General features: G+C 40.1%; 1 protein-coding gene across 4 annotated transcripts in view; it reads right to left on the bottom strand.

Moving 5' to 3' along the window:
- The window catches only part of LOC310946718 (neurobeachin-like), a gene marked incomplete at both ends in the record, with an annotated part of 214,607 nt that overhangs the window by 124,651 nt on the left and 68,154 nt on the right, over positions 1-21,802 (bottom strand). For all 4 annotated transcript variants that reach the window (XM_083913262.1, XM_083913263.1, XM_083913264.1 and 1 more), the window contains 7 exons: positions 828-907; positions 7,713-7,881; positions 9,629-9,781; positions 11,566-11,674; positions 13,381-13,514; positions 13,624-13,821; positions 20,833-20,979. In XM_083913262.1, coding sequence (XP_083769388.1) covers positions 828-907; positions 7,713-7,881; positions 9,629-9,781; positions 11,566-11,674; positions 13,381-13,514; positions 13,624-13,821; positions 20,833-20,979 — 990 coding nt within the window. The remainder of the gene's footprint in view (positions 1-827; positions 908-7,712; positions 7,882-9,628; positions 9,782-11,565; positions 11,675-13,380; positions 13,515-13,623; positions 13,822-20,832; positions 20,980-21,802) is intronic.

Below are 21,802 nucleotides of genomic sequence, written 5' to 3'. Positions count from 1 at the left end.
AGTTAAAAACAAGGTCTTAGAAATTACTGCAGGAAGAACCTTAAGTTTTTGGCCTCCAGTGTGTCATTTTTTGTCACTTTTACTGTTGTGCTAAGATGGGGTTTGCAACTGATGCGTGTGTGATGACAACTTAGGTTACTGATACAAGACAGATTCAACAGTAGATAACTTGTTTGGCCAGGTTACATTCCGGGGGGAGAGGAAAGGGGGGGAGGGGGGGGGGGGGGGGGGGGGGCAAGTACCCTAAAGCACGGAGCACGGTATGGACGGACAGTGTGAGTGCGCCCTTTATTCTGCTGTTAAAAACCAAGGCAGGATAATTATCTGCAGAGATACTGGGATGCAAGACTTGCACTGCACAGTCTACAACATTACAAAATACATTACAAATACCCATCATTCATTTTCAGAGCCAAAATTAAGCCTTCATTTAAGAATGTATAATAATTTTGTTTGATTAACAGTAAGAAAACCAAGAGGTGGTCAATTATAATTAATTGAAGCAAAGAAAATCATAATTTGTCTAATTTGAAAAGCAGGAAACAGGAAATGTTTGGTTTTGTTACTTGATAAATCACTTAAATGACTAAATAATGATCAAAACTGAATAATGAATTTAATTTATTTGTTTCAGCGGAACTGGTTTACTTCCACATAATTTGTAGGAGAAATAAATAAATAAATGACACTGAATTTATTAAGGAGCAGACGGGCAGAATGTTTCAAAGGATAACACAGGGAGAGCTGACAATCTCCATATTTTCTCTGTGCAGCTCAATATCAAGCCGTGTAAGGGGCTGCGAGGCATGAAGACAGGTGGGATATACCTTCAGGATGAGTTGCTTGAGGAAGAGAAGCATGAATGCCCGCAGAGAAATTATTTCTTTCTGGGTCGGCCTTGGACCATCTGTAGTTAGAGAGAGAGAGAGAGAGAGAGAGAGAGAGAGAGAGAGAGAACTGAAGGAAAGTATTGGAACCAAATAAGAAGTTTTCTGTTGTCTGTTTTCCAGTCATTTGACAATTTATTTTCGGTTTATTTTCACAATCTAAAGTTCAGTTTCAATGTTTTTTGTTTGATAGTGGCATATTTCTCTCGGTTATAATCTCATCTCTTGAGCTTTCAACAAAAAGGCAGACAAAATAGTGACACTTTCAAAGGCATATTCAGTGCTGTAATTTCAGCTTTGTACTGATTTACTGGATTCACATTGAATGTGCATCAACAAGCTAGAAAGGGAGAGTGGTAAAAAGAGCCAGTCTCCCACTTTAGAAACAAAGAATAATTTGCACATCAACAATCAATAGAATGTATTTTACATAAATAGCATGCTTTCAGTTCAGGAGAAATAGGAGAAAATAGTCACATCTGCCCATCACACTGGCCAACATCTCATTAAAACTACCCAGAAAGCCTCTGCCTCTGCTAAGGTCACTTTAGCACTCCAAAGTTAGCCTCATGTTGCAATCCATCTCTGTTATGAGCCTCATTCAAAATCTGACGGGCCGAATGTTGTCAGCAGGTGTATGTATGTTGTGTGAATACAGAAGAATGACAGAATATGACAGGAAGCATTGATTAACTGTCATATCACAGAGCCGCTGCTGCTGCTGCTGCACAATAATTAATTTTGACACGGCCAGATCGTATTCAATATGCTGAGCTCTCTTGTTTTTAACCAAAAGGTGTTTGCACGTACACTAAATAAGCATACTTATGGGCTGCAGCAACAAGCAGATCATTACAACACAGAGCTATTTAGTCAAACACACATCAGCGAAAACGGCATATGGCATACATTACCCCTTATAACAATACCAACATGAATCCCTTAGAGATTAGCAGTGCCCTCACTGTAGCACAAAGGCTTAATTTTGGCTGGAAAACCCAGCATTCCTGTCTTATTCGTTCTGTGCAGCCAGCCAGGTGTAAACACACTGACAACATCTTTCACATTTGCAGAGGTATTAAATGACAGTATATGTGCCAAATACAACAGCAGAGGCCTTTCAGGCAAAATTGGTCACTTTGCTCAATGTCTGTTCACTGCTCTCAGCCCTGATAACCTCCAACCTCCACCTTGGCTGGACAAATGTTCATTTCAAATGGAACAGTGCCATGATGACAGATACAATGGCAGCCAACACCTGACCATCCTGCTGCTCCAGCAGCCAGTCAATGTAATCAATGATGAAGTTCCCTGAGGATGGCAAGTGTTGCTGCATCCCGACACTGATTAATAGGTTGAGAGAGGAAAACCCAGTGCAGGGACAGAGTCTGACATGGAAGGGATGATAAGAACATTATTACAGAAGCCACTGCATCCAAGTTATTCACAACCAATTATGCTCAGCAGCTCTGCACAGCTCTTGTTTCTCATTCACATATTGCTTTACTTCCTGCATCCCAAGGGCACAAGGAGAACGAGTTTATTGAAAAACAATTTATGTCTATGTGATTAATGCGGGAATCTTATAACGGCTTATAACTGATGATAATTAAGTCAAAATGCACAATAGCATGCGTCCTGCAGACCTTTAAATATAAAAAAAGAATAATTCTCTGTGCACACCCTAAATGCTTTGAAATAAACAAAGGCTGTTAAAATACTCTAATGCAACAAGTATTTTTAATCACAGCAGCAGTAATTGGTTTCCAGAATTCTTCTCAGGGTCTAACATATGCTTTGTTGGCCTAAACTGCTCGGTTTAGAGCATCTGGAGTATTTTGTCTTCAAACTGCAATGTTTCATAAGACACACACAGGGCAAACATGAAGGGGAAAAAAATTAATAAATAAATAAATGCCCCCCCCCCCCCCCCATCTCTCTCTCTCTCTCTCTCAACAGCTTTTCTTATGCACCACCTAACCTCTATTTGCTCCAGTGGATTTCCCAGGTGTAAATGTGTATTTCTGAAGCAATTCAATGTTGAAAGAAGAACATGCATGCATACACACACACAAAAATCATCTGCAAGCCTTGATCAGATTATTTCAGGTCTGTCACTGGTGATTTCACTTATAATGGGAGAAAATGAGACCGAACCAACTTGAATTTTAATGTGGTGACTGGTACTGGTGACTGGTAGAGTATCGACACTCATCTCATTACGCATTTTTTCATAAAACAGAGGCAAGGCAGAGACAGAGACAAAGGAAGAGTGATAGAGATTGAGACAGATTATGTGTTGGCTTGTACATATCACAGACTGGGAGAAGTTGAGCAATGGACATCTGTATGTGAGAGCCTGCAGTGATTCTGGGTATACTAACTGGATGATACATGGCTTTAATTTGATAGCATTCTCGATGAAGACCAGAGGGGGTGGGGGAGTGGGGGTGTAGAAGAAGAGGCACTTCCAGAAACAGAGCGAGTAGCTGGAGGAGCTCCGTTTTAAATGTGTTCTCTGTGTGCCTATAATTGAACACTTCATTATCTTCGGCTCTCTCCCTCTTTGTATGTGTATTTGCGGTGGTCATTTCTCAGCTTAGAAGGACACAAATGAAAAACCAGCATGTTGAATCAAGCTCAGAGCAGAAACAACCCCAAACTGAAAATGTTCTCACCACATTATTATCTCCCAAGACTTCAAGAGCAATCAGAACCATATTTACAGATGTTAAAGGGATGGTTTGGATATTTTAAGTGGTGTGGTCCTTGTATGACCTATAATAGATGCCGGTTGGCACGTCCCCAGTTTGCCAAAGCTAACGAGAGACAAGGTGCAGAAGCTAAGCAATGTACTGCTATGGATGGGGGCAGCAGCAAAAATGTTATTTACCCACCTCAAACAAGGCACACCTAAATATTATATTTCACTGCTTTACCTTGCTGTCAGATAGCCCTTTACTTTGACCCTACAGGTTCGCAGCCATAGAACTCCTATATTCCTTATGGAGGGATGGAGTTAAGTGTTTGTATATATGCACCACCTTGTAATCGAAAAACTATAGAAAACTGTCAAAACTGTCAGTGTGTCTCCCATCAAGACTCTTCAGCACACTTTTGCAAAAGCTTTGTCTTGGTGTTCACTGTTTCGTTGAGTAGTGATTCTTAACTGCAGTGAATGGGTAGTTCTTTGCAATCAAAATCATAACCACAGAGGACTAAGCGATATGTCTGCATTTGCTTCTTCGCGGCCATTTTTTGGACCCATCTTAAAGTTGCAATGAACAATCATTGGTTCCTGGCACAGACTAATGGACTTTCTACTCAAAGGTCCTTCTGAAAATCAGAGCTCTTCACCTTTTTCTTAAATCCCCCTTTATACCTCTGCCCTGTTTACTGTCCCACCAATTATTTTTGTCAATATGCAGAATTCCTGAGCCTAGGTGAAAGTGGGGGATAAATCAAGAGCTTTCTCTCAACCTCAGCTCACTCTGCAGCATGGGAGTTCAAAGCAATGCCTGCATTACCACTGACCATACCACATACCCCCAGAGGTGGACATCTGCTGATTTGTAGCAGTGGACCATGGCCCCAGTCCCCCAAAAACCCTGCCTTCACCTGACACCCAACCTAGACACCTACACCTAACCATGCAGGTGGTGGGCCCACAAATTAACTAAGTACATTTAATAAAGTTCTCTACTTAAAGCTGCAGTTGGCAAGTCTTGCAGATCGAGTTGACTTAAATTTCAAATGTTTACAACGCTCACGCCCCTCCCCCACTACCACAAGCTACTCCGCTCCCTCCCATCAAGTGTTTGTTTGTGCATGTGCACCAGATTCCTGTAAACACGCCCATCTCTTCTCGCATCAATAAACGGCATGGGGTACACTCTACACTGAGGTAGGCTGGCTAACTTACTCACAGATAGTAACTGCTAATGTTATTGAGCGTATGCCTAGGTTGCGGCGTGTGCCTGTGATATTGTAACATGCGTGAAGGAGGGGAGATCTGTGGCGTGTGCTAGAACTGTGAACTGCGCTGAGTGGACAGGATGATACGGGTGCGGTGGATTTTTGCAAAAAAAACAAGCTCTAGGTGCACGTTGAGGCATGTTTTTTTTCTAAAACCGGATGATTTATGTCTTTCTATCGGAGCATAATGTTGGTTTCAGTGAATATGATAAAAAAAAATGGTGCCGACTGCAGGTTTGTACTTTACTTGAGTATTAACATTTTCTGGTACTTTATTCTTCTAATCCTCTACATTTCAGAGAGAAAGAGCGACTTTTACTCCCCTACATTTATTTGATAAACTGGTTACCAGTTACTTTGCAGGTTCAGATAATTAAAGCTTGTGCTGTCGGGATATTGTGCCAGTGCAAATATGAAAAAAAAGATTTTTAACAGAAAGTTACCAACTTTAGCTTTAATATAAAATAGAATTTAAAAAGAAATAATGTATTACTACAGAGTAAAAATACATTCAAATAAGCTTCACGTTTACCAGCTGCAACATTAAAGTAACATACTGTACACAATAATATGATATACAGTAAGTGGTTAGCACTGTCGCCTCACAGTGAGAAGGTTCCAGGTTCGCATCCCGGCTGGGGCCTTTCTGTGTGGAGTTTGCGTGTTCTCCCGTGTCAGTGTGGGTTTTCTCCGGGTTCTCCGGTTTCCTCCCATAAACCAAAGATATGCACGTGTTAGGTTAATTGATGAATCTAAAATAGCCCGTAGGTGTGAATGGTTGTCTATCTCTGTTCGTCTCTATGTACCCTGCGATAGACTGGCGTCCTGTCCAGGGTGTACCCCGCCTCACGCCCGATGTCAGCTGGGATCGGCTCCAGCCCCCTGCGACCCCGACAGGGACAAGCGGTTGAAGACGAATGAATGAATGAACATTAATCTGAAAATGGGCCATTTTCCACGATGAGTACTCTTTAGTATTGTTTGACACAAATACTTGTACATTTACTTTAAAAAAGGGTTTGAATGACGGACTTTTACTTTAAACTAGGGCTGTGACAAGATATCGTCCCACAAGATCTCAGGGGTATACTTTACCGGCATGAGTAACGTAGGCTACACCACGGTTAACACAAGCGTTATGCAAAGACACTTGCAGCATCACCACAGCTCTCTGCTTGAATCAAAATCAAGAAAATGTTGAAAGTTAAAAATAGCATAAATCTTTTCTCGTTCTCATTAACTCAATATCCTGTATCGTGCATCGTCTCGTCACACCCCTACTTTTACACTGTGGTATTGTTACTTTTACTTAGTAAGTAGAAGTTCTGAGTACTTCTTCCATCACTGCACAGCACATTAACATTAGTTAAATCAACATTTCCACTTGTCATGATTGTGTGAAGTGAAAACTCCACTGTATAGCATGAATGACATGTAGATCACATTCTGCATTTATTATTTTGGTGTTTTTAAAAATCTTGTTGACATCTCTGACTCTCTCCGACGCTAGCAATTCAGAAAACTACTCAGCCTTGTGATGCTCCTTTACAGAGCAGAACTATACTACAGTGCCTGAGGCTACACAGAAACAGAGTTCCCAAGCAAGTGATTCTGACATTAAAATATATTATTCAACAGTGGTGAAGCAACTAAAAAACCTACCCAGAGTGTCCAACGTAGTGGACGTGATAGAAATTAAGTCATGAGAAAAGTTCTTCTGACGTCCATGCTAAATATAGCTCATCGTCCCGGAACATAAGCTCTGGATAAGTTATTAAGTCTTGTAAGGTTTCCTTGCACATCATAAGAAGAGATAAGGGACACTGCACCGTGTAAGTAGATGGGATAAGGGACAAATTAAAATCAGGGTAAAAAATTAGATTGAGGGGCCCGTGGACTGACCTAACTTAGAGATGTGTGTACCCATATTATCCCAGCTAACCTCAGTCTAGAAGTCACTACCACTATTAGCAGGAAATCAATTAGAATCAGTCCCAGCTCTAGCAGATCAACGATGTAGGCCAAGTGCCTTGATGTGGTATATAAATAGGCTAAAATGCTGCAACATTCAGTCAAATCTGACACTGCTGGGTAACATTTATTTTCATCTTGAGGTGTTTATAAATGTGATGCTCACTTGAGATAGAAATTATTAGTGGTGCTAAAAATGTCGACTGAAGAAATTAAAAAAAAAAATGTGTGAAGAAATCACACATAACTGTATGACAAGGATTACATCAACATTGCAAAACTTTAACCTTCAGAGAGTAGATTTCATTGGAGCTTGGTGCAGCATAAGCTGAGCTCTATCATTATAAAACAACCCTTATATACGACACAGAGAGTTTTAGAAAAGAATTATAGAAACCAAAAAGGAAATAACCGTTCAAGGACACTTTCACTTCCAGCACAGCCGGCTTTGTGATGTGAAGTACTGTTATTTAATAGAGAGAGGATGCCAGTAATACTACTTGCCCAGGTTTCAGAGGCCTGACACCCACACCAAGCAGCCTAGCGGGATGACAGTATTGATGTGGTGTGTCTGCCCCACTGTCACTGCCACTCCAGTGATGGCCACCGTCCTAACAGCTGACAGGCAAGCATTTCCATGTGGAGATGAGTCATTTCGAAAAGGAGCTGCTGCCATTTCAGGGAGACACTTTGATAGCAGGCTTGTGACTGCACACAATGATTGTGATTGGTTCACTCCTCATGATTTCCTTTCCATAACACTGAGCTTCACTTGGATGAGCCATAGGATGGATTGGAAACAACAACCCAAATCAAATCATATTCTATAGCGGAAAGAAAGAGATTGACTACGCCGGAAAAAATGCTAAATATGCTTACCAAGACCCTTCGGCGTGATGCCGCTGCCATCTGCAGGGTTGACAGCCCAATGGTAGTACTTCAGCGTATGCATGATCTGGAGCACCGTGCCCACTCGACGTATCGTGTTGTAGATAGTTGACGTGCCAATGAACTCAGCAGAAAGGTAAGTGTACAGAGAGAGCTGTACCTGGAGTGGGAACACACACATTCATGTATCCATGTTATTAAGTGCACAGTAGATATAATTCCCTGAACCCTATACCTTTCAGTCTAACCAAGACAATTTACTATGGTGAATTGCACCAGCTGAGCCTAATATCCCTGCAGGTGTATGTAGGGATGGCCACTGACCCTATATTACTTAATTTATAATTGTCTCAGCTCCACTCTGTTCAGTGATGATTAGCATGTCCTCTTTAATTAGCAACAGACCTGACAAGAATCCTTAATCCCACCACAGTCATTCCAGCCATGAATGCTGAGGGCTTTTTCCCATAAGTCATAAATTATAGGATATTAACAAGTCAAATGTGAGTCACGATTAAAGGCAGCAGTGTGGTTACGATGTTAGCATGATGTGATATGGTTTGAGGCTACTGAAATTAAACACTGGAGATAAGTGAACACCATGCTGTTGGTAATGTAATTTCCATGAGAAGAGAAAAGTAAAATGCACTTACAGAATCTTATTTGTCTACTAGGACAAGGTCAGCGAGCCCATGTAATTAATGCATATTGTGTGCTCCCATCATTCACACAGCTGGCTCTCTGTTGCAGGTGCAGCTTGAGGATAGGCACAGAGGAAACATGGACTTTGTGGCATGTCCTAAGGGAAGGAGCCACCGTAGCGCTCTGTGCCATTGTATCTAAAAGTGTTCTAACCCACTTCATTACCTAGCTGTTTCTCACATTTTACCCCCTCTTTTTCTGTGCTCTATTTTGGAGTGTCGCAGGCAAGCCTCCAGACACTTTTGTATTTATTTCCTCATTTTATTTATTCATGGCTTGGCCCACCAGCAGCACTCCAGAGGCAAATGTATTTGACACACAAACTCAGCTCCTTTGATATACCTTATCCCGCTTTTTCATGGGTCATTATTTAAGAACTCCGGAACATTTACAAAACTTTGTTAGGAAGAGGACGGGATGAGGATGAAATGTCTTATAAATGTGAGAATATATCTGGTGTATGTGCTCCACTCCACTCTTCAGACACTTGGCAATGGTTTGGTCAATGTCAGTTTGGCCCTAAATAAAAACTGTCAGGGGTGATACTGCATAAAATTCTAGAATTGGCATCTCAATCGAGTCAATATACTTTTGAATTTAACTCAATATGAGTTGCCGTATAAGAAAGGGGAAAATCATTTTTCCATCTGCAATTATATTTCACCTAGGTCTGTATGATATGAAGAAAAATATAATATAATAAGTATTTTCAAGCAAATACTTCAATAATGATTGAATTCTGAATATTGTAGGGTTGATAATTGGCTTTCACGCGGGGGGGGGGGGGGGCATATAACACAAACGCTAGAAAGTTCTGGTTAGTTCAGGAAATTATATCACTTTACTGTAATGGAAACAAAATATCCCAGACGATGTCTAGTCTCATATCATGATGTTGATATAATATAGCTAGACTGCCCAGCTCTAATTTTACCATTACTTTATTATATTGCCACCTACTTGCACAAACAGTTGGTGCCACAGGAAATCTCACAAAAACTGATATAAGTGTGATACACACTTGATAACAAGCAAATATGCCAGCTCTAATGATCTTTTACACACATGGACATGTTTCAATTCTTGTCTTTACAGGAGCAATGAGGACGTAAAGGATTAGTGAAGCTGGTTAAAAGCTGCTGATATGCTTCCACTTCAGCCTGTTCACATGCAAAGGCACCTGTCCCTTCATGGGCTGAGCTCACCTTTGCAGGGGTGTGGATCCAGATGGCAGCATTGAACAGGATGTGGTCACAGAGCTGCTTCAGCAGTGGTGCCCCATGTGTCAGACCGTCCAGATACTTTGCAAAGGAGAGGAATTGCTCTAGTACAGCCCTGGTGATGTGGACCTGTGATGACTGTAGGGAGAAGCACAAAGTAATGTTAAATAATAATAATAATAATAATAATAATGATAATAATATTGACAAGCCACTGTGGTAACTGTTCATTAGATGTCTCTTTGCAGTACCCATCAGTAGAAAAAACTTAAATGTCAAATCGATTATTTTGTAACAGTTTAATGCGGCTCAATGTTATGGCAGTGTGTGCAAAATGAACAGTTTTTGGCTTCCCTCCATGGCGGAAATCCACACAAGCAGAGTAGCGGATGTTCATCAAGTAACACAAAACTCCTCCGTGCACTGCGGCCAGGGAGGGAAGACAAACACAGTTCATGTGGACACACAGCCATAACAAAAAAAATAAAAATACAGACATATTATTATTCAATTTATTAAATGTTTCTATTGTTTTAATAATTTAGTTCCTACAAAGTCTTTTTGCTGAAAATCTACATCATTTTGTCAGTTCTTTTGTATGTTAAGGAAGACTTGGTTGTGTGCTTTCTGTTCTGTAGCAGCATGTTAGCATGTTAGCAGAGATGATACATTGACCAACTTGATCTTTTTTTCAAGTTACTGTAAAACTGTTTAAACAAAATTAGGGCAAGTTGCAGAAGCTTGACTTTGCTCAGAATTTCACTTTGACGATCATTGTTACCGCTCCTGTCTGGCACCTGTTCTCTGCCCAGGTGGAGTCTTGGTGAGGGCAGGAGAAAGGAAAAAAATGAAGGCATGGGGAAAAGGGAAGGTGTGGCATAAACAGATCACAAACAGATGGTGTGATACGTAAAAGTGAGAAACCTGGCAGCGGGAAGGAAGCAGGGAAAAAAAAACGCAGCACTCAGGTGCGGACTCTGCCTGGCTGTTAGTTAACAGCAGCTGAAGCCAGCAGGCAGGCAAGTCACTGAGTGACAAAGTGGAGTCATTTCTCAGTACTCTAAAAGAGCCAGCACTCTGGGGAGGCTGGCAAGCTGCTAGATCTGCATCACAAAATGGGTAAATAAAGATTGATGCGGAAAGAGAAACCAGGGGGAGGCAAAGGGGAAGAGAAGTAGTCTTGTGGTGTTCTTCCTCTAGCTCTGCGTAGTTCAAAGACACAATCAGGCCTGTGCTACAGGCGATGAAAGATCAGACTTGGAAAGTGCAGACAAAATACAGTGCACCTTGATAGTGGGGAGGATGATAGAAGTTTCAAAAGCAGAGATGGGCTTTTCAGTGAAACCCCCCCCCCTCTTTGTATCATTTCCCATTCATCATTTCAAGAAGGATATCAAGAGTTGGATCTAAATAATTTTTCAAATCACTCTTTAAAGTGAGGACTAGAATTACCTTGCAGTTCTATGTCTCTACCGACCAGTCATGTTGTCCAGGCGTACATAATATATGTAGTGAATACTTGAAGTTTCAAGATTAGTGTCACCAATTCAGTTTCAGACTAAATGTATCCCCTTCTGTCCCTGAGTTATGGTTTTGAATGATGTACATAAACATTATGATATCACAGTGAAATTGACCTTTGACCTACAAGATCGTCAGTACATCCTTGAGTCCAGGTTGACATTTGTGCTAAAAGACATTTTCCTCCAGGGGCTGGTGAGATATTACATTCACAAGAATGGGACAGACAGACTGATGGAACCCAAAAGCATAATGCCTCCAGTCACGGCTGTCACCGGCATGGAGGCATAGAGGCAAATGTGTAAACTCGATGGTATCTGTATGGGTGCGGGGAAATTGGTTCCTAAGAACCCATTGAGATTAGGAAATAGTTGCAATATGTTATAGAGGCGCTTCCATACCTTCTCTAGCAGGTATCCAATCACCAAAAAGCCCTTTCCTCCCAGCATCTGTTCCTGCATGGCTACAGAGCTTTTGAGTAGCTCAACCAGAAAAGCCAGGAGAGTGACACTGCAAAACAAGAAGACATTACATCTCACACTGGGATAAAATACCCATCGATTCACACACCCATGAGGAGGTGAAGGAGTTATTCTATAAACTACAGCAGCATAAGGAGACACATGTGGCACATGAAAAAAAACAAGGTCATTTTAAAAAGATGTCAGCAATCATTTGGGAATCTCATCCACCACTTTCATCCCTTTTCAATTCAGAAGAAAGGCTGGGCTCTCTGGGCTCCCTAGGGACAGAGTGGTCTGGGGGGCGAACTGTAACAGGGTGAGTTTGTATATGTGTGTGTGTGTGTGTGTGTGTGTGTGTGTGTGTGTGTGTGTGTGTGTGTGTGTGTGTGTGTGTGTGTGTGTGTGTGTGTGTGTGTGTGTGTGTGTGAGAGAGAGGCAGGGGTTCAAGGGGCAAGGCAGTGCACTGAAGATGATTTTTTTCTTTGTTGGAGGGCTTTTCAGTTGAAGCCTTTGGCTGAGCGACAGTGGTGCTCGGTGACACTTCTTAATCGGCTTTCCCTCACATCCTCCAGTGGCCTCTGCTCTAGCGCAACAATCACAAGGACACAATCACTTCTGTGCAAGCTTACCCATAATGCAGCACATACGTACACTTCATGCATACTGAGCCAGGCCATCGCATGTGAACTTCTCTTCTCTGCAGAGCCCTGCTCTGTGTCTTGTTGTATACCTTGTCAGTTTGCAGTGGGGCTGGGCAATATGATGATGTTTATCATCAAAACAATATAAATACTTCATTTGGATGACGCTTAACATTCCCATTCTTTCACATTATGAAAAGAAAATACTCAATCATATTAATTTGCCAATTATTAAATTCACACAGGAGTATACAAAATAGGGTTTACCATGTGGTTATTGATGAACTTTTTTAGACTATTTATTTATTAACTGAATAAACAGAAAAACTGCTATATCGTCATATATACCGTTATTGAGAGATATGATATCCTTAACTGTAAGCACAGCTTCATCCAAGATTGGCAGAGCAGTAGTGACGGATGTTTTCGATATCAGTGTGGCACAGAGTAAAATAAGATTAGATGTTTATGAAGGGAAAGGTTTGTGAAATCACTATTCCAAGGTGCTGTTGAGAGCAGCCACAGCAGATCCACAGGCATTATAGAGAGGTAATTGTTGCAAAAGCTTTGAACTCCTCAGCTCTGGAGAATTTTGTAGGACTCAATTTAAAAGCCAAAGCAAGGACAAAGCAAGTATTGGGGAGAGTGACACACTGTGAGGGAGAGACCCTTGACATGCTAGCGAGGGAGAAATAGGAACAGAGAGCAGGGATGAGAGGAAACTACAGAGGCAGTGGGCTTTGGACATCAGGGCTTTGTGCTGCTGTGGGGCCACCCCTGTGTCTATCTGGTACTGCTGTGGTTAAACTAACACTGGATTATAGCTGAGCTCAGACTCCATCCAGGGCACATTGGGGAAGAAGAGTGAGACGAGACTGAAGCAGAGTAGAGATGACATGGAAAAATGGACTACAGCATTCCCAAGGCTGGTATTATAAGCAGGCAGTGCTTTATTACAGATATATCGTTATGTGTACATGTTGACCAATAAACACAAGAACAAAAACAATAAATAATTTAGAAATAGGAAATTTATGTATTACAGATATACTCATTCTCTCATATTCTGGATTTTGAGACTTTATAACCCCACGTCATTTGTACTTCTTACCACACAGTTGATTCCACCTGGCTGTCGTCAAGCTGATGGTAGTCCAGCTGAGCAAAGAGCGGGAAGAGCACCTGGATCCCACCAATGGAATGGATGGCACTGTGGATGGAGTGAGTCACTGTGGCTTTTACATCCTGTGAGGATAATATAAACCGGAAAAAAACAGACCTTTGTAAGGACATTTTTAAATGCAACAGAAATGAGGAGGTTAATTACACAGTTAGAGTGAGTAAAGCAGTTGACCTGTAGCATAAGAGCGTGTGGCGAGTGCACAAAGATGGAGGCATTTTCTTTCGGTGAGGACTCCAGGCAAAGCTGGGCGTCAGTGGCCTTGGCATTATAGGTGAAGGCGATGGAGCTGGCCAACTTACTGTCATACAACACCTGCTTGTGATGCTCTGCTAAGTGGATATCACTCTCGGACTTGAACTTAAATGTGCTCTGGAAAAAAAGGAGAAAAAGGGGAAAATAAGGGGGAAATAAAGAGAGAGATGAAGAGAGTGAGTATAGCTCCTTCCTGCAGAAGCACCCAGTGTCGGTGTCTCTTGGGTTTATATTTTAATTATAACTTGATTAAAAAATATCCTCAGAAGAATGAAAAGATTCTGTTTTTGTATTGGCAAACACACATTTCTAGGGGTCAGGATTTCTGAGTGTGTCACAGTTAATTAATTCCTTTTCATTTATATCATTCTGTTATGCTGCAATCAACAACACAAAGCAATCGTGTACATGCATGTGCATTTTAGGGGTGCAAACTGTTATAAAAAAAACAAAAGACAATCAAAATGAGCTTTCTATTGCAATGATCAAAATCAGAAGCAGGATCTGTGATAAATAAATATTTTCATTTTGACCATATGGCCTTAGTTTGGTACATTCCAAAATAAACAAAGTGGTTATATCACACTTGATACCAGATTATCTTTTTAAAGAATGTGAAAAATGTGAATGATATTTGTTAGGGCATAAAGCCAATGATCTGTCTGCTGCCATTGCTGAAACAAAAATTTAATCAAAAATTGAACTGAATTGTGACCTTAAAATCAAAAGTCAAAGAAAATTAAGAGTTCAGAGAATCGTGACACCCCTATTAACAACCAAGCACAGTTTGTGTCAGGGTGTGGGGTGAAATTATTAAGAAAAGCCTCACTCGAAGTGCATGACAATAACAAAGCAGTGACAATAATTTCATAACATGTAATAATAATAATAATAATAATAATACATTTTTATTTTGCAGTGCAAACATTTTCAGGATTTTATCTTTGTGCCTCATAGAGAACATATTATAAAAAATGGTTATGTAATGTATGTATATCTATGTTGTGATCTGTTCTTTGTTGGTTTCATTTTTGTTTTACTTTGAATATTTAACCTGGAGCCTTCCCTCTTTATCTCTGTGGGCACATCGTTCGATGACAATCTTCAAGTCCTACTGGGAGTACAATGATAGGAGTAAAGCTGATGAGAGGGATAAGAGTTGCTTTGATACCACAGATGATTATTTACCTGCATTAATTTAACCAAGTCATTTACTCTAGCCTGTAATGAAGCAATCCCAAACTGAGCACAGTCACTACTGAAGCCTCAAGAAGACACACTGGATTAGAAAATGGCTGCAGAATGTGCCACAATTGCAGTCTTTTACTTAGCATACATTACGTTCCTTGCTATTTGTTTGCATCTTCTTCTCCTGTTCAAATACGCTTTGCACTCATGAAACAGGAACAAATATTCAGAGTTTATTCAGTATGAAATTACCTTCAAATTAAAGCTGGCAGTCTGCAATTTAGCTTTGAGTTACTGTGTCACTTCACATCAAAGGTAATCAGAGTTAAAACATTGTGCAAATACTTGCTGAGATAACAAAATAGACTCTGTATTTATTTATTTAGCAGCTTTATGTATTGAATTTCAGCCCATCACCCTGCACCAACTAGGACTAAATTACACCAAACAGAGATGCATCTATAAATCTTATAGCAACTCTATTTACACTGTTCCTACCCTTTTAAATTCTCATGGATACTGAAAAAAATTAAAAATGATTGACATTGATGAATAAACATTTTCTAGGGATCAATCCTGTGTCATTTGTTTTAATGTGTCATACGTGCCTTGAATATTCATAATGCCATTTGATTGCTGCGTAAAAAGAACTGGAAGTTTCCTCAGCCAGTGGCTCAGTAACACATTCATTAAGGTGGACTTAACAAATAGCTCATCGATAACCGGCTAGTCTTAATTTACTCAATAATATAGCTGTTGACAGATGAGCAGAATTAAGCGCATGTTCCCAATGTTTTGACAGAATAAGAAGGAAATCAAGTTGCTAATCAGGAAGGTTGAATTATTAATTAATGAGAGAAAAGTTTATGCTTCCCTCTGATTCATGACACAGATGTTGATAAGATGAAGAGAGACAGAAAGAGCTGAGGTAACAGTGAGGAAACAGCCATCTGGTCCTAGAGGGACTGTAGATTAATACAGTATGTTATGCAACACAAGCAAACAGGGTTCATACACCTACCTAAAAGGCATCTAAATCTGGCTTTCTTTTTTTTAGCAAGGTCGTAAACAGATTAAAGGTGAGCTGACTCAGTTTGTGAGGTGTACATTGATGAGTTCTATTCTAAGTGCCTATGAAGTGCAGAGTTTTAAGTAGGTGGAAAGCTTTCGAGGAGACATGCAACATAAAGTGTTCAATTCTATTCATTTATTAATATTACACTATATACTTGCTACAGATATTACACAAGACTACAGTTCGATCTGAATGTATCAAAGCAGTTTCCTATCTTCATAGGGGGAAGTTTTCTTTTTCTTCTTTAATCCTCTCGGTTTCAGATTTTATTTCGGCCAAGTTAATCCTTTTCCTAAAATATATTGGTCAAAATCCATTTATATTTGCTGGCTTTATATGTGTTGACTGGCAGCCTTATTCTAGTAAGAGTTTTACAGGGAAGTTCCAGAAACTGAGGGTTGAGCCAAATTTAATGGTCCATCTCCTTCTAGTCAGATGATAAAAAGGCACAAGAGGTATTCTGTTCATTTGCTATGATCAAGTCCATACAGAAGCCAGCATGCATCTCATCATGTAGTCTCTAACATCCTTCAAAAGTCCCTACTCATGAAACCCGAGTGACTAGAAATAACAAGCTCCAGTGCTCTGTACTTCAGTGTGAGCCCTGCTGCAGTCTGAAAATAATGATCGTATGGTTTGTGGCTACAGTAACAAACCCTGTAGCATGACGGTATCATTCCACAGGCCAGCCAGTCATATAAAAGAATTAGGGCAAAGTAGCCTCCTTCCTCTCCCAGTGCCAAAGGCTATCATGGACCAGGGGCATCCCTACAACTCCCTGTAAGAAACAGTCAGGAGACACCACTACAGTACAGACACAAGGTTTACTCAGTATTGACTCAATCTTAAAAGTTTAACTATCAAGGAGAAGTGATTAGATTAAGATTGAGGATGTGATTAAGACGTGTCTGTTTACTACAAATAGGCCCATGTTTGCAGGTACTGTACTATATATGTATTGGCTTGTTGTATCTCTAAAGGTTTTGACCTCTGTGAGCTTGTCATTGAATTTTCCACATCCGTACTAATACACCAGGGGGTACTTTCACTGTTGTCTGGGAGTACATGATGAGATTAGATAGTGTGAGTGGCTCAACTAACATACATCCACATATTGATTCAAAACAATTCATTTAGGCGTTGTAATTATGAATGTGTGGAAACTAGATAGCAAGCATGCAGATTAAATAATATCTATAATTTGATTAGCCTAAAATAATGGATAAATGGTTGGAACGTCCAGTTTTTGCCACTTGCCACCACATGTGGTTGTAGTACGACTGCAAACTTGACCAGACTTACTATCTCAACCCTGACATTTCAATTAAATGGAAATACTGTAACACCCACTATTATAATCACTATATAATGAATAGTTATATAACATAGGGTGGTCTTGATGCAGGGGTACTTGAGTTTATCGTACTGGGCTGTGGGGGTACGTCTTACAATAGGTCAGGAACCATCGTTCTACATCAGTCTTCTATGATTGCATTGCTCCTACACAGAGATAACATTTGTCTTCCCTGATAGTGGAGGACCAGGACTGTGCAGCTCCCCGGTCTCTTCTATAGCAATCTGTGGTGCATACTGCAGAGCAGTGCTGGCACAAGTTCAATGGGCTAATCTGACTCATGTAGAGCACATATGGTAGTGATGATAGAGGGAAAAGACAGAAATAACTAAGTGCATCATATCAAAAGGATGTAAAATCATGGTTTAATTGTTTTGACGAGTTAACTCAATGATTAATATTTTGTGTTCAGTGAGTGAAGCGGTCACTGGATATTGCTGTGATGGATGATACTTTAGGACTCCAGACAAGGTTATTTCCCAGAGCTGGAAAGGAATAAACATTTGGAAAAAAGTCTCCAGTATCCATTGGGAATCTTATTCTTCATTCTGAGTCACAACGCTTGTATGAATCCTTCAGCCCACATTTTTCTAGACTTTCACCAAAGCTTATGAACTCTGCTAAAACAGCAGTGATGAATGATACTCCGATATGACTCAGCTTCTGTCAGCCTCAGTGTCTAAAGAAACCAACACTGTCTTTTTATTTTATCTGCGAATGAATGGGACTGAATATACGGCAAAGGTTGTTGATAATCTCAACTAAATAACTAGAAGTCCATCTCGGTTCAGAGTGCAATTTTCATACAGCAATATGAAAAGACCCCAGGGAACAGGTCTGTCATATTTTCAGCCATGTTAAAGAAAAATATGTTCAGACATCTTGGTGTATTCAGTAGTTCTGGAAATTAAGAACACAGTGCCTATAGAAAGTCATAATACCCATTTGAATTAGTCACTTTTTTGTTTTACAGCCTGAAATTTTAATACATTAAAAATATTTCTTCCAGCGTGATTTACACATTTTGTCTCAGAACATTCAAGTGATTTTTTTTTAAACATTTCTCAAACTTAAATAAAAATGAAAAAATAGAACAGCAGAGTTGGAAAAGTGACGAGTCCCCAGATTTAATACTTTGTCGAGGTACCTTTTACTTTAATTACAGCCATCAGTCTGTTTGGATACAGTGCCTTGGGAAAAGTATTCATACCCCTTGAACTTTTTCACATTTTGTCACTCTACAACCACAAAATTAAGTGTATTTTATTGAGATTTTTAATGTGATAGACCAACACAAAGTAACACATAATTGTGAAGTGGAAAATAATACATGGTTTACAAAAATTTAAGCAAATAAAAATCTGAAAAGTGTGGTGTGCATCTGCCACTGTAAGGATGGTGTGTTTTGGGTGGTGTGCTGTGTTTGGTTTCCAATGAACATAGCGCTTGAAGTTCAGCCCACAATGTTCAATTTTGACCATTTTGCCTCTTGGTAGCTTCCCTGATTATTCTTTTCCTGGCTTGGTCATCCAGTTTGGAGAGGCGGCCCGATCTAGGCACGGTCTGGGAGGTGCCATTTGCCTCCACTTCTGGACAATACTCTGTACAGTACTCGAAGAAATGTAAAGTCTTTGAAGTCTTTTTATATCCTTCTCCTAACTTGTGCCTATCCACAACTTTATCTAGGTCTTCAAGGGCCTCAAGTAACAGCTGATTTTATTCTGAAGTAATGAAAAACACCACAATTTATGTCAGGTGGAGGCCAATTAACTTGGTGTGTAATCTGGAAGGTGAGTGGTTATACCCGAGAATGTTAATACGTTTTTTTTTAAAGGGACTGATCACTTTTCCGACCCTACTATTCAAAAGTATCAAAACTTTCTATAGGCACTGTAAGTCTGTGAATTGGATGTTGTAAGTCTCCAAGGGCTTTACAAAAAGTTATTTTATTACTCTGGTGCCTTAGCAGATAAGATGGTCCTTGGTCCTTGAGACAGCTCTCTATACTATGTGATGTTCTTTATAATCTTCAAGCTTTTGGTATCTAACTGTGTCTATGCATAAATGCGTAAAATTTCTCTGAACAGATATTTGTATGAAACAATATATTCAAGTAGTACTGAGGCTCTTCAAGTTAGTCTTTATTCATCTCCAAGGAGAATCATCATTAGTGCAAGTTCTCCACATCAAGTCATAATTGGTAACATGTAGTAGGAATAGTGACCCTAGGCTAAAATAATCTCTGCATTTCAACTGACCGCAGAGGTTGACGAAAGGACTATGGATCAAAAAATAACTTCATTTTTTTCCCTCTGGCTGTGGAGCTGAGCTGAGTTGATACAGACAGAGAGTCCAATGTACATACTGCAGCAGATGTACACTGATCTGTTGCACTCACTTCCTGGCAGTTCTCAATTTAATAAGACAAGCCTCTCGCCGCCTGGACAGCACTGCCATTGCAACAACCCATCAGTCGGTCTGACAAGTCTCTGACCTTCCTCCCCAGCTCACCTGGCTGGCTCTATCACACTCACCATTACCAAAACCATTCACAGCTTTATTAGTTGTAGGGTAATTGTCTCCCCGGGACATGCTCTTCATTATTTTGAGAAATCTGGAGGATTGCTCCACTGTGTGTTACCTCTCTCATAGAATGTCTAGAACCACAATTAGGAAGGTAAGTGGCAAGTCACCTGCCATTAGCAAAAGACACAAACAATGGCTTCTCCTGGGAATCTCCAGGCATTAAAAGACCTGATTGAAATCACAAACATCCATTTCACAATCCTAAACAGTGTAGGTTTTACAATGAAAAAGACAAGGACTAATATTCCTTCCCACCATAAAAAAACAACATAACTGGTGTAAAATGGATAGAGATATTGTAAATTGTCTAATTCTGTGTTCAAAGCTGATTTGACAGTGCGTGTCATTCCTCCATTTATGACAGAGAGCAGAGCTTTACACTGTGCAGAAACAGCAGCACTTTGTGAGCATCAGGGAAAGTGAGACAGTGAGAGAGCGAGCAGTTTCTGAATCTAAAAATGCACACTCTGCATCTCTTTCAAGATGAGTGGAACATTTGGGGATTGCTAAATAAGCTAAATAAATAAATAAAAGTGTAATTTAAATTAAATGTGCAAACCAACTATTTTGTCACCATCTGATTAATATTCACAGCGAATCCCCTTCTGGGTAGGTCAGCATCCTTCTATATTCACAATCCTTTGGTCTTTGTCAAGAAGCTTGGGGGTGCGACACCTGCTGCAGCTGATATAGGTTGGCTCAGGACTCTATCCGCTCAGAGTGTCTGCCACTTCTCCAGGTGTATTGTGTCATTATTTCCCAAAAGTAGGGAATGTATGCAGTATGCAGGAAAAGCCTCGCTCCCGGGATGGAGGCACATGGTGAGGGAACTGTGCTGGAGCAGCACTCAACATTGATTTCACAGATTGATAGGTGATATAGATTGGTTCCATGTTATCTAATTTAGTCACATTCAAGTACAAACCTTATATCCTGGTCCTAGCTGATGAATTGCAAATATCTGTGCAGGGTTGAGGGCTTCACTGAACACGTACACGGCTCCTAGCTGTCCGCAGAATACTCTGTTTGCATCTGCTGTCTCCGAGGAACCAAGGAAGCACTTATCATAACTCTGCAAGTGGGACAGAAAAAGAAAAGGCCATATCATCTTCTGCTTTAGGGCTAAAAGAGAAAATCTATCCAAATTCATACACAGCTGAATTAGGCAGTGGGCAACAACATTTAACTTCCATATTTTACCCTAGAAATTGTATTTTCAATATACCTATCCAAAACAATATCACCTCCTGTGTTGTTACAGTGTCAAACTTGACAATTGCCCATTGAAAAAGGAAAATATGTCCCTGATATACAAAGATAGGAAACCTCAATATAACCTCTGGCATAGAGAGAATATGTGCCGTGATTGCAATCAGGATGAAATTGTAGAATAACTTACAACAGCAGCAGCTAATTAACAATTGATGAAACAGTCGAATGGCTTACTGTATGCAAGTGTTCCTGGAGGATAAGAAACATCATGTTTGTTCATAAGGAATGAAATCTCTTGATGAAACTCGTCTTATATTTAACCCCTTTAAAAAAAAAAAATCTCCTCCAGTGTAATGTGAAACCTAAAGCTTTTCTCAACAAAATATACCTTAGCACACATACAGTAGATGAGCTCACTAAGCTTGTGAAAATGTGTGAAACAGTTACATTAGGGACTTAGGTTTTAATATCAAAGCCTCAGTAGTAGAGAAAGAATACATGGAGAGAAAAGAAATTGATACAGATAATACGAATGGCTTTTTTCAATTTATTTATGTAAGAGACTGACCGCATGTAGCACCTGCTTAAGCTGTCAGCTTACAATATCTTTTATGCAGATAACGTTATGCGACCTAACTCATCATATTAGAAAACATCAGCAGTTGTTGATTAAATAATCATGA

Source organism: Echiichthys vipera (assembly GCF_963691815.1).
Source record: "Echiichthys vipera genome assembly, chromosome: 5".
Classification (NCBI taxonomy): Eukaryota; Metazoa; Chordata; class Actinopteri; order Perciformes; family Trachinidae; genus Echiichthys; species Echiichthys vipera.
The sequence above is the reverse complement of the archived record's forward strand: the minus strand, read 5'-3'. Positions and strand labels throughout refer to the sequence as shown.